This window comes from Pseudochaenichthys georgianus, chromosome 13 (assembly GCF_902827115.2).
Source record: "Pseudochaenichthys georgianus chromosome 13, fPseGeo1.2, whole genome shotgun sequence".
Taxonomy (NCBI): domain Eukaryota; kingdom Metazoa; phylum Chordata; class Actinopteri; order Perciformes; family Channichthyidae; genus Pseudochaenichthys; species Pseudochaenichthys georgianus.
Genome location: NC_047515.1, coordinates 23,804,755 through 23,817,846, shown reverse-complemented (window position 1 = coordinate 23,817,846; position 13,092 = coordinate 23,804,755). Strand labels below are relative to the sequence as shown.

Genomic DNA, 13,092 nt, shown 5'->3' with positions numbered 1-13,092 from the left:
TGAGTATTTCCGAAAGCTAAGGTAACCTGCTGCTGGCTGTAACTTCATATCAAAGACATGAGAGCAGTATCCATCTTCTCATCGAACTCTCTGAAATACATTTTGAACAAAAAGTTGATTTATATGTGGTCACATATTTGGCAGACACTGTCCAAACCATCAAATTAAACATAGTTACATGTCAGACCAAAACTATTCCACATCCATTGACCACATTGGTTTTTCCAGTAGCCCTCAGTATGCTTTAGTTTAAATTAATTAGATTTATAAACCACGACGTGGTCCTTTACCTCTTTGTAGCCATCATTGAGGATGAGGCTTGACGTTCGCCTGATGACATCATCCACTCCACCAAATCCATCCATATTATCCAGCGCCTCCCTCATCTTCCCTCCCTCCTTGTCTTCCTGTCCTTTCCTCTCTACTCCCCAGTCAGTAAATGAGTCCAGACCAGCTCTTGGTGTATCCCAGTCAGTATGCATCATATTCTCAGCCAACACTCCCCTGCCATGGTCTGACAACACAACATTTTAAAGGAAACTCTACTGCTCTCCTGGTGCCTTCTCCTTGTCTTTCTCTTACATGTTGTGACACCGTTACTCTCCCACTCCTCAGCACTTCCTGACTACTCTCCCATTCCTCAGCACTTCCTGACTGCTCCACTCTCTCCTCAGCCTTTCCCACAGGACTGTGAAAGCACAATGGTCAGAGGTAAGGCCCCTTTAGACCCTCCCTACCTTCCACCCTCTGGTCAGGGCGGCCTCTCACAGCCAGAGTGAGCAACCGAGAGGGTGAAACTCACACTGGTGTTTTTTTCCCCGTTGTAACGCCTTGACGTGAGGACAGCAGCTGTTCACAACCAGTTTGGAAAGAAACACCTCAGCCATGGGATAGCCACACATGTGATAGTGTGTGTGTTTGGGGCAATGTACTTGTGTCGATCCTGCCCGTGTGTGTGTTTAGATGACTATTGGTGTGTCTGGAGCCTCTTCTGGACACTATCTCTCTCTGTCTGTCTATATTTATTCTCCCTCTGTTACACTAAAAGGACTCTTCTTAGATGTTTTTGTCTTTTAAGCTTCCTAACCCTCTTATCTGCAATGGCTTACAATTCTGTGTATGTTTTTCAAAAGAGAGATTAACTTTAAATGTAGATTAGCCCACATATTTTAGGTGAAATGAAATGAAAATGTGTGTGTTTATCTAACAGAGGAGGTAGTGTGGTTCTTTCCTACTAAGGTAAAAATAGGGCCCTGTCTGGACTCAAAAGCCAGCAGCCCCGGCCAGCTAAATAAACCCTGACAGAGCACAATGGACCATTAGCCTGGCTCACAAACACTTATACACACAAAGTCACTCACTGAGATACACAGAGATTGCTTGTGCCTTGTATCAGTGACTTACATTTTCAATCTGAGCTCTCTACGGTGTGTAATGATCTCATCTTAGCGAGACGTTATCGACCCGTGACTCATATATTTGTCATAGCCGCCCAGACAGAAAAATGATGATGTCCACATATGGCAGCAGAATCACACAGCAGGGGGACATGAGTTCACACAAACCATCAACTGGTTACACACAGAAATGTGAAAACAATTTCAATGTTCAAATGGAAATGAACTCATAATTCACATGCACCAAAAGAGGGGATAGCATTACTGTGGGTTGCAACTACTGATGATTTCTCTTGATTGATAAGCTATCTGTATTTTATTCAGGCTTTTATGCAGCCAGCTTGTATTTCTTCCTTTAAAGTGCAGAATTCATTATGTATTGCAGTGGTAGTGCCATTATTTAAGCAATAAAGCCAGGTATTTTATTGATGTATGTGTAGTTATCTCCAGTTAAAGGCTAGCTTTCTGCATGGCTGGGATGAAAAATGCAAGTAATTGGAAACCTACTATTATTTCAATGAAACAGGAGCTTAGCATGTAACCTCAACTATACATATAGAGTGAATTCTTCTTAAAAGTTTTTTTTTTTAAGCATCAGTCATCCACCTAAAGACCGAGTCAGAGGATAAAGCATTCTAAATAGTCAGAGATGATCTAACAGGAAGACAGTGATGACAAATAAGAGATGAAATAGAAAGTCAAGGACAACAGGGTTAAAAAAAGAGTGGATAAGACAAAGACAAGAGGCAAGAGAACTCCAATGAATACTGATGCACATGAGTCACATTTATGTGTTACTCTGCCAAGAGAGAGGAGACGAAAATAACAAGAGGGAGAAATTCAGAGATAAAGTCAGTTGGGAAATAACGCATTTGCATGATAACATCAAAGATCATCTAAACAGAAGCACACACACCGCACACACAGAACACACACAGACAAAACACACAAAAAACACACACAGGGGTTAAATGGAAAAACAGGAAGTGGGTTTGATTCAGTGCTGATCCCTAAGGATTATGGGTAGAGTCGAGCGAATTGTCTGGCTGTTTCCTGAATCCACCCTCCCTGGACTACTGCTGGACACACGCATGCAAGCACGCGCGCACACACACACACACACACACACACACACACACACACACACACACACACACACACACACACACACACACACACACACACACACACACACACACACACACACACACACACACACACACACACACACACACACACACACACACACACACACACACACACACACACACACACACACACACACACACACACACACACACACACACACACACACACACACACAAAACACTGAAGGGTGGGGTCTGCCCCTCTGATTCTCATTACTGAGGCTGACTTCATAGTGTAGGTGAAGTCAGTGCTGAATCAAATGGGATATGAGGATGAAAGGGAAGGGTGATCGATGGCCAATGGCAAAGGGAGTCCACACACACACACACACACACACACACACACACACACACACACACACACACACACACACACACACACACACACACACACACACACACACACACACACACACACACACACACACACACACACACACACACACACACACACACACACACACACACACACACACACACACACACACACACACACACACACACACACACACACACTTAGTTCAAGGGCAAAGACTGGAGATACTTTCAGGTGCATATTTGAGACACACACACAGGTTAATTCTTCTGATGCTTGACTGCCGGGTCAGCTGAGACAGAGAGACAGAGAGAAATAGAGAGAGACATACATGCACAGAATGGCTTATTGTTCCAAGTGAACAGAGGGTGACTGTGGGAGAGAGGGTTCCTGGCACCTCCTGTAAGCCCGCGATCCAAGGCCAATGGCACTGTATGTGTGTGTGTGTGTGTGTGTGTGTGTGTGTGTATGGTACGAAAACACCTAAACCTGTGATACACTCGCTCTTTATATCAGCCCCAATCCCTGTTTGTTATCAGGTTAAGGTATCTGTAATGTCTATGGTTATACAGTATTATAACACCAGATCAAGGAACTGTGCTAAAGACTCACAAGATCTTATTTTGGAAAGAGCAGGAAAAGAACGGGGGCTGCTGCCATAGCAACGTGGTAAGAATTTCTCCATGGCGATGCTGTGTGTTCCAAACAAATTGGGCTGCAAAAGGGAGCATGAGGCCACCCATCAGGAAGTCTGCTAACTCACACAGAGCCCGGAGTTTGAGGCAAATTGTATAATATTAGATAAAAAAGCAAATCTCTGATACATGGGATAACCATACTTCACTGTGCAGTCTCATATCATCTTAGAAACAGCACTTTCAAACTACACTTGTGTCTTGTTTGTGTGTATGCTAAATATGACAATATGTAAATAGCATAATACATTTTTTAATACATAAGTTCATGATATATAATCTTTTGTGTTGACTCTGTTCTCATAAGTTTGTCTGATTCATTACAATGACTAGTTTAAGGTGTTGTTTGGGGAGTGTTTGGATATCTGTGTTATTACTTAGCTGGACAAGGGACATTAAACACGGCTTAACAAAATGACTAGAGACCATGGATGTATTTTTGGAACTAGTTATAGGAGTGCTTTTCAGTCCAATAATTGTTTTCATAGCTTACGAGTTAATATCCTTCTCATGCAACTAATAATGAACCTGACCTTGTTTGCAGTTTGAGGTGTCCTGTCATCAGATGTCTCTTTCATGATGGTGTATTATGGGAAACATTCTAGAGTGACTCTGGACAGAGTGAAAACTAGGTCTTTGTTGTGTTGCATTTCTTTTTGGGTCATAAACAAAAATGTACCAATGACACTGTGTGAAGGACTTTACATGCTAAAACTACTTCCTGGCAAACTAAACTAATTTGTTATTGTCCGTATTTCCATACTATATGTTTACTGTCTCGCCTTATTGATCCATTCTGTAACTCTACCACGATCCATCAGTGGTATCTACTCATCTGCTGGTCCCCATTTATAATTCATCGGGCCACACCTCACTTACTGTGTCACAGACACCAGAGCTCTCCTTCATTCCTCGCTAGCCAAGCATTACAAACTGCTCACAGTTGTTGAGGATAAATTGAAAATACACATACACAAATATACTTTGTGTGACAATGTTCAGCGATCAATCAGAGCTGTGCATGCTCACAGTCTTCCTACGGGCCAACCCGATACATCTCCCCATCACCCTTCATCCTGCTGGTAGTGCTGCTGACAGCAATACGCCGCTGCAAGATTTATAGATTTACAGGAGAATCTGAAAACAGGATGACATATTGAGACCTCAGACTGTAGAAAACACACTGCATGCGTTTAGCTAACTTAAGCTTATAAATGAACTGCAGCATCAGGATGTAGAGGACAGCGATCATAACATGTTCTCTTTTTGGCCTCATGGTTTATTTGCTAAACCGACATGGCTTCTATTTATAGATGGTTTTGGTCAAATGGATGCTTTATTGGTTCTCCCAGGGTCAGCCTGTGACTTAATTAACTAATGGCTTCTGACACTAAGTGAGAGCTCACCTTAAACATGATGGGGTAGGGAAAGACATTCAATATCTCATGTTTCTTTTTCTTGGCCTTTTTTGACTGTTCTCTTTCCTGGCCTTCAGCCAAAGACAGAAAGACCAGGACCACATCCTAATTAAAGCAGAGGAAAACAATGATACTAAAAAACAGAGATCGCTTCAAGACATGGACTGTCCCACAAGACCAACAGAAATACAGGGACAACACCCAGCATGCTGCACTCTTTTTCCACTTTGTCTGTTTACTCCCTTCCCATATTAACCGTTAATTAAATCCCTTGTTCCATCTCCTCTATGATTCATCTGTTCTTTCCCCCCCATCTCGCTTTGCCTCTTTCCATCCCTCCATGTGTGTGTGTGTGTTTGTTTTATGTGTACGAGGGGCGCTGGCTGCCTGCTGGTTGCCAGGTTACCAGTCTAATTGAGGGGCCTCTAGAGAGTCGCTGCTATCAGAGCCTGAACCCTCTGTTCTGCTTCCCACTCTCATTCATTCTTATTCGTTACATCTTCCTGTTTCTGATACATCTCTTGCATTAAAGCCACCTCGGCTTAGTTCACTTTCTTTACATCTGTCGACAATAAACTTCTTTAACTGATATCAATAATGTTTTCCATCATTGCTATGTATGATCTAATTTCCCTCAGAAGTACAGTATGTATATGGCGTTCTTATTTCGTTAATTTACCTCAGCCTGTGTTGCCAATACTTCTTTTGATGATGTTTCATCTCTGCCTTTCATCTGCTGTCTCCACTAGCCCTGTGGCGTCACTTTTCTTTGCTTATCTGCTGCTCTGCTATTCTATCCTGCAATCTTTCTGTCACTCCATCTAGCTTTTATCTTCTACGAAACAAGGCAGCAAATCCTTATCCCATTACACAACTGGTCCCTTACCCACACAAGCACACATCTACCCTCTTGACATGTAGAAGTAAAACATTTTCGGAATGATTTTAGTCTTTTTGAGGTTTTATTACAGCAGAAACTAGAGACCTGAGGGAAATTAATTTCAAACCTAATCTCCAGTATTGGGGGCATCAGACAGAGCTGACAAGAAATCTCCTTTAATAAATGTTTATAAAGCCAGTGAGGTAAGCACTTGCACTCTAATTGCAAAACTACACACAAAATAGCATGTTCCTATGCATTCACAACAATGCTTTTCCATTTAAACCCAGGGGAAATGTTGGAGTTTGAACTTGGACTTGAGTTTTCATGTTGCATGTTGATAAAACACTTTAAGTGCCCATCCATCTCTGAAGGACCCTCATGTCTCCTTCATCAGTTTCTCTGCAGCTTTTCGTGCATCACTCCCTGATTCTTCGACACTTGTTTCCCCCATCAAAAGAAACTCAATTTTTCCCCTTGGAGGCCTTCCCCATATTCAGCTCATATCGTCTGCCTTTCATCTACCTCTCTGCTTGTTCCCGCTCTGTATCTCTACTGCATTGCAGACTTTCTTTCCCAAGCAGCGCTGGTTACAGAAAAAACAGATCTACAGCTGGGATGCAGTGCTTTCCTTTAATCACGACTCCTTCATTCCTCCCAACTCCTGTTTAGATTAAGTGGAACATTGCTTTAACATGCCCCACCAGAGTCACACAAACTCATACACAACATGCGTGCACACATTGGCACAACCCTTTAAGCAACCATTCACATTTAAATTCTCCATTTCAATATGCACCATACTCTCACCAATATGCATCTCCTGCATACAACTCACAGCACAGAATACACGTGCACCCAAAGAGTCTATTCACAACATTGTGAACTTGCAGTTACATGCACACCTCATGCCTTCTTGACATGGATTGATTATGCTGGATGAGGAGGAGTAGGAGGAGAGGACGGACATTATTCCCTTGAGTCAACTGCTCTCTTAGCAACCAGCCAGCCATCAGATTCACAACACAATCACCTAACCACAAAAGACAAACAAATACGTCTACACATGTGCAACAATGTCCTAGTTTAAATGTGACGATAACCTCAACTGAGGAGATACAACATGATATTCCTACAATCACAGGAGCTGACAACAGCAAAATCAGCCTCAGCTTGTGTCTGTCAAGACGGCAAAGACATTGGCAATTGAAATGAATGTATGTGATGTGTCATGAAGCTCTGAGAACTACCTTGTAAGAACAGTTTTCCTGGTGGACCATCCTTCACAGCATCCTAGAGCGAAGCTGGCAGAACTTGGGGAACGGCAAGAGCAGCGGGACAGGGATAGGATTCCCAGCCCTGCAGTATTCCAGCGGAGAGGAGAGGAGGGGTTCTCACCCACTCTTCGATCCAAAGTAACAATTCAGTTCTTACCCTCTGCTTCCTATGTCTGTTTTCTGTTGTTTTTCTGGTATGTCTGTTTGCTAAAACTGAACGACAGGGTCTGATCGCTGCTTCCCCAAAGCTGAAAGAGGGAGGGGAGCAAGAGAGAAACTGGAGGAGGGGTGTGAGAACGGGAGAGAGAGAAAAAGAGGGAGGGAGGGGAGCAGTAAAGAGCAGAGTACACTCCCCGGTTGCCTTTCTCTGTCTGGTGCGGACAGAAATGGGGGAGGAGCTGTTGGACTGAGTGTATGCAGAATCGGCCATTGGCGAGAGGGGACGGTGGAAAAGGGAGGGAGGGTGAGGTTGGCGTGGGACAGGGTTGGAATGTCATTCTGCTGGATTGTAATGCCCGAGAGGAATAGGGAGAGAAGGAAAAGGACAGAAGAAGAACTTTCTTAACCTTTAGCTAAATCTATCTCTGTGCTGCATGGATAGTCAAGAAAGATAGGACGCTGCGATACAAAACAATTTTGTAAATGTCAAGTTTGCATTAAATGTCATTGAGCATTTAGTCTACCATGGCCACTTATTCAAAATGTAAACCAACATTTAGCCAGTTTTAATAGTTTGATTCAGGCCAAGATGTCTTCACTGATGTGTGAGTTTAATCTTTGCCTCACTGTGTTTAGGTATGTGTAGTACGTGGGCTTTGCATACATGTACATCTTCCCTTCATTTTCTATCTGTCTGTAGGGCTAGAATCCTAGTGGCAGATGGCCTGTCTTTAATCCTCACGCAGGCCAACCTACTCAAATAATCTCTCCCTTCCCATCTCCCCATCTATTCCTCTCTCCTGACCTCTTTGCATTACTGTTTAAATCCCTTTTTCTCCTGAGTTATCTTTTCCTTTTGATCTCACTGAGATGTAAACATGTGTTCTCCCTTTTGAGAGTTTAGAATTGGGGCATAATCCCAGATTTTTTTAATAAATTAATCATTTCGTCTGGTCTAGTCAATTTAATTTATTTAGCAAAAAATAACAACAACTGCCTTTTTCAGTTTTAATTTTATACTGTACAGTATTCATTTTTGTTTATCTTTAAATATCGGTTCGAACTCCGCCCCCAAAAAAACGGCACAAGCTTAAAAAGAAGATATCTCAGAAATAGCAACACATAATGCTGCATAACTCTATGTCTATAAATGGTCAGATAACAGACAAAAACGTATTCAATTTCCCAGATATCCATGTTTTATTCTACTGCACAAACAGCCTAGACACAGTTATATCCAACATTGAAATAAAGCACAAATAATACCTAACCATTATGTTTGAGAAGTTGGACTCAAAATGTTTCTTTTATATTATCCCACATAGTTTCTAATCACATCGATTAGATGTTTCATCACTAATCAAAGTACCATTTTTTAAATGCCTTTTGTTCGACTGATGGTAATTATCCAATCCTTTTAGCACAAATCCATCGGATAGTTATTTTCTTGAACTATCGAAATGAAAGCAGTGGAACAGCGTTGCACAAGAATGTGGGGATTGTGGCATCCTGCTGTGATTTACATCTGTTTCAACTTTCTATATATTTTTTAGCCAGCTACAATCACCTCCTGTTATCTCAACCCCCCCTTCATGCTAGATCTCTCTATCCGATATTGATCTCTGCTGGGTGACCGTGCTTTTCCCGATAACACCACTCTTGGGTTTAATGACCTGGAAGTGGATCGATGAGCTCCCAGCTCTGATCTCTCTGCTGCACATCACTGGCTCTGATGGTGCCCATCTGGGGCAGATTGGAACAGGGCCCATCCCGTCACACTCACATTGGATATAATTATCTGTGCATGACATTGGCCAGCGATAAACGTGTTTCTTCTTACAGTGGAAGCTACCAACTGGGCCACGTTTAAAGCATTCTTAGGCTTATGAGAGTCGACCGGCATATAGTAAGCAGGGAAAAACAGGAAGTGGCCGAGAGATTTGAAAGTGGCTGGTGAAGAAAGTCCACATTTTTGTTTGATCTTTTGTACTATTTAATGTCTATGTTGTGTTTCTGTGGGATATTTGAAGTTATACTAGAAATCTAATCAAATAATAGTTGTTGTATATTTGGTGTCTAGTCTCTGCGATTGAATGAGTCTCAAGAGAATTTTAATAGACTTATAGTAAAGTATTGTTGGATTAGCCCATTCACGTGTAAATCAACATCCCAGGTAAATCGTTAGTGTCCTTATTAAAGTACTAACCAGGGGTTTGTATGTTTTAAAATAAGTGCTTGTTGGATCAGTTTACAGCGTTTGAACCTCCCAAAATGTCTTGTTACTTCCAAAGCAATTGATATATTGATATCCAAAGTCTGTGAAGGATGCTTGAATACAAGAAGACACAGCATCCCCTTTTCTCTCCTCGATCACCATGGCAGCAGTCACTCTGTTGACCCCCCACCCCCGCTGACCTTCACACGGTTGTCGAGGTTACAATCTGAGTCACTGCACAGGTGTAGACTAAGACAGCACGTCCTTATCCTAATTACAAGAAGAAGAATATATCTGACACTAACAAGACTTTAAAGTGTGAAGCTCCTGATTCTCACATAATATGAGCATTAGCCTTCTTAAAAAGCTTAACTAACTGTGATAATGTAGGCAGCCTGAATCAGAACAGAGACAATTCAGATTGAAGATTACTTAGTGCAGACTGGCAGACTGCAGTTTAGCCTCCCACACACTGCCCACATTATGAAATGTCCGCCTTGGTAGCTGTATGTTGACTATGATTCCACACGTTGACAGTATATGTAATCTGTATTCCTTAACAGAGCAGGATACATTGCCATTATGTGTTTCAGTCTCCCTGTGTGTTGTGTTGTATTGTACACCGAGCACTGGAGCAAGCTTGTGTCTTCGTCGTTTCCCTCCTCTCGTCCCGTACATCAAAACACCACCGATGTGTGGCTCTGTGTGTTTAACTCTGCATCTATAAATATGCCCACGCAGCAAACAGAGAAAATGAATATCTAATCATAAGTCACTGATAACAGATTGGATACCATGGTGATTCTCTCTACTGTACTTAGTGGGATACAGAAAAAGTTTGGAGATGATACTGTGGGTGGTAAATAAAACACAGTTCATGGCAAAGTCATGCTGTGACGTCTCCTCCCTTTCTCTGAAAAACAGCTTCTTTTTATTCTGCTTGCTGTTTACCCCTCCTTTTATTTTCTCTGTGGCCTTTTGGTGTAACTGCATTTGCTTTCTTTTCTCCATCGTCCTCCTCCATCTCTCAGTTTTTCTGCCTCCCTCTCCTTCTCAGCAGGACGGAGGGAGCACAGATGCTTTTAGCAAGCTGACATTTTGTGCCAGATTGAAAACACTGCATAGCAAAGCAGGTTCGCTCAGTGTGAGGGCCAGATTCTGGCAGTAATGAGCTCGCTCTGACAGGGAGGAACTGATGTGGAAGGCCAGGGAGTGAGTGTGTGTGTGTGTGTGTGTGTGTGTGTGTGTGTGTGTGTGTGTGTGTGTGTGTGTGTGTGTGTGTGTGTGTGTGTGTGTGTGTGTGTGTGCATGTGTTTATGTGTGTGCTCTCAGTCTTACGATCAGCCACCAGAGGTTGTTCTAATGAGGACTGCAGTTGGTTGAGGAAAGACTGAGCATGCTGTGACCATCGCATTAATATTTGCTTCACATTTTTAAATGCGAACAAATGTGTACACCAACTGAGAAAATGACCACCAGTCTTTGATGAAACAGCATTAATGACCTGACTACATTTGCCTTGACTCGAAGATAAAAAATTGCGCAAAGCTTAAAGAAAATCCCAAAGATCTGAAGAAAAGAAACAACCTGAAAAGAGCTGAAAAAGGTGTCATTAAACTACAGTCTAACTGATTAGTCCATCATCACTTTCATACAAAAACATCTATTATTCCACAATAACTAAATACTAACAATATAATAGTTGATAATTATAATAATAGTTTCAAAAACATTGTTCATCATTATAACCTTATACTGTACCCTTGAAATGTTGGTTGGAATTAATTCAATTCAAGTTTATTTATATAGCCCAAAATCACAAATCCTATTTGTCTCAGAGGGCTTCACAAGTCAACAAACACAATTGGCAATTTAAAACAATATAAAAACAACAAACGTATCTTATAAGATCAATGTGAAAATATCAATTTAAAAAGAAACATAACACAATGACACAAATACAGTTAGAGTACAATAAATACAATTCCATAAGACGAAGGGTCCATGAGGATGTATAAAAGGGGGTTTAAAACCAGTCTTAATTGTACGCTGTACTAAAAAGGAAAGTCTTTAACCTACTCTTAAATGTGTGGACACTGACAATCTGACAATCGTCACTGGAAGTTGATTCCAGAGGAACGGGGCTTGGTAGCCGAAAGCTCTAGCACCTGACCTCTTTTTGTGGACTCTGGGAACCACCAACAGACCTGCACTCTGGGATCTTAATGCCATAGAGGGGCAATAGGAGATTAAAAGATCCTGTAGGTAGGATGGTCCCTGACCATTTAGCGCTTTGTATGTGAGTAAAAGTATTTTAAAATCAATCCTGGACTTAACTGGTAGCCAGTGCAATGCTGCTAAAACAGGAGTCCATCTTCTTTGTTCCTGTTAAAACCCGTGCTGCAGCATTTTGTATGAATTGAAGGGTCTTTAATGATGAGTTTGGACAGCCTGATAAAAGGGAATTGCAATAATCCAGCCTGGAGGTGATAAAAGCATGGATTAGTGTTTCTGCATTGTTGTGATTTAGGATGTGCAATATTCCGTGGATGGAAGTAGGCAGTCCTTGAAATTTGCTTTATATGGGATTTAAAAGACAAATCCTCGTCAAAAATAACATCAAGATTTTTTACCGTGGTGCTAGAGGTCATGGTAATACAATTCAAAGAAATTATGTTGCTGGACAGTTCGTTCCGAAGGTGCTGGGGGCCTAGTATAATGACTTCTGTTTTGTCGGAGTTTAATAATAGAAAGTTGCTGGTCATGCATGTCTTTATGTCTGTGAGGCATTCTTGCAGTTTAACTAATGGAAATTGTACATCTGGTTTAATTGATAGATACAATTGTGTATCATCTGCATAACAATGAACATTTATGGAGTTATTCCTTATGATATTGCCCAATGGTAGCATATATATGATGAACAGGATGGGTCCAAGTACAGACCCTTGCGGTACTCCATGACTGACTGTAGTTTCTAATGAGGATTCATCGTTGACAGATACAAACTGAGACCGTTTTGATAGATAAGACCTGAACCAGCTTAGTGCAGTTCCCCTTATACCTATCAAAAACTCTAATCTTTGGAGTAGTATGTTATAGTCAATAGTGTCAAAGGCAGCACTCAGATCTAACAGAACCAGGATAGAGGCAAGTCCATTATCAGATGCACAAAGCAGGTCATTTGTGACTTTAACCAGTGCTGTCTCTGTGCTATGATGTTTTCTAAAGCCTGACTGGAATTTCTCAAATAAACAATTTGTATTTAAAAATACACACAATTGTGAGGCCACTGCTTTCTCGAGGATTTTTGAGAGGAAGGGAATGTTTGATATTGGCCTGTAGTTGGCTATAACCTCAGGATCAAGTTTTTTAAAATTTTTTATAATAGGTTTAATTACAGCTACTTTAAATGTCTGTGGAACATACTGTAGCCTGACAGTAAAGATATATTCATCATATTTAATACAGGTGTATTAATTAGGGGTGCAATTTCCTTGAACAGCTTAGATGGAACAGGGTCTAAGATACAGGTAGATGCTTTAGAGGATGAAATAATTGAATTTAGTTGGTTTTGGTCTATAGGA

The 13,092-nt window shown here is 41.4% G+C and overlaps 1 protein-coding gene across 3 annotated transcripts in view; it reads right to left on the bottom strand.

Annotated features, from left to right (window-relative positions):
- Positions 1–13,092, bottom strand: part of schip1 (schwannomin interacting protein 1) — a 232,020-nt gene that overhangs the window by 14,522 nt on the left and 204,406 nt on the right. Inside the window, exon 1 of one of the 3 annotated variants that reach the window (XM_034097140.2) lies at positions 7,105–7,456. The exons of 1 other annotated variant lie outside the window; for it this stretch is intronic. In XM_034097140.2, coding sequence (XP_033953031.1) covers positions 7,105–7,134 — 30 coding nt within the window. In that variant the 5' untranslated portion in view covers positions 7,135–7,456. Of the gene's footprint in view, positions 1–290; positions 738–7,104; positions 7,457–13,092 lie in introns of those variants that run through there. One more of the 3 variants, XM_034097139.2, reaches the window with a different exon arrangement.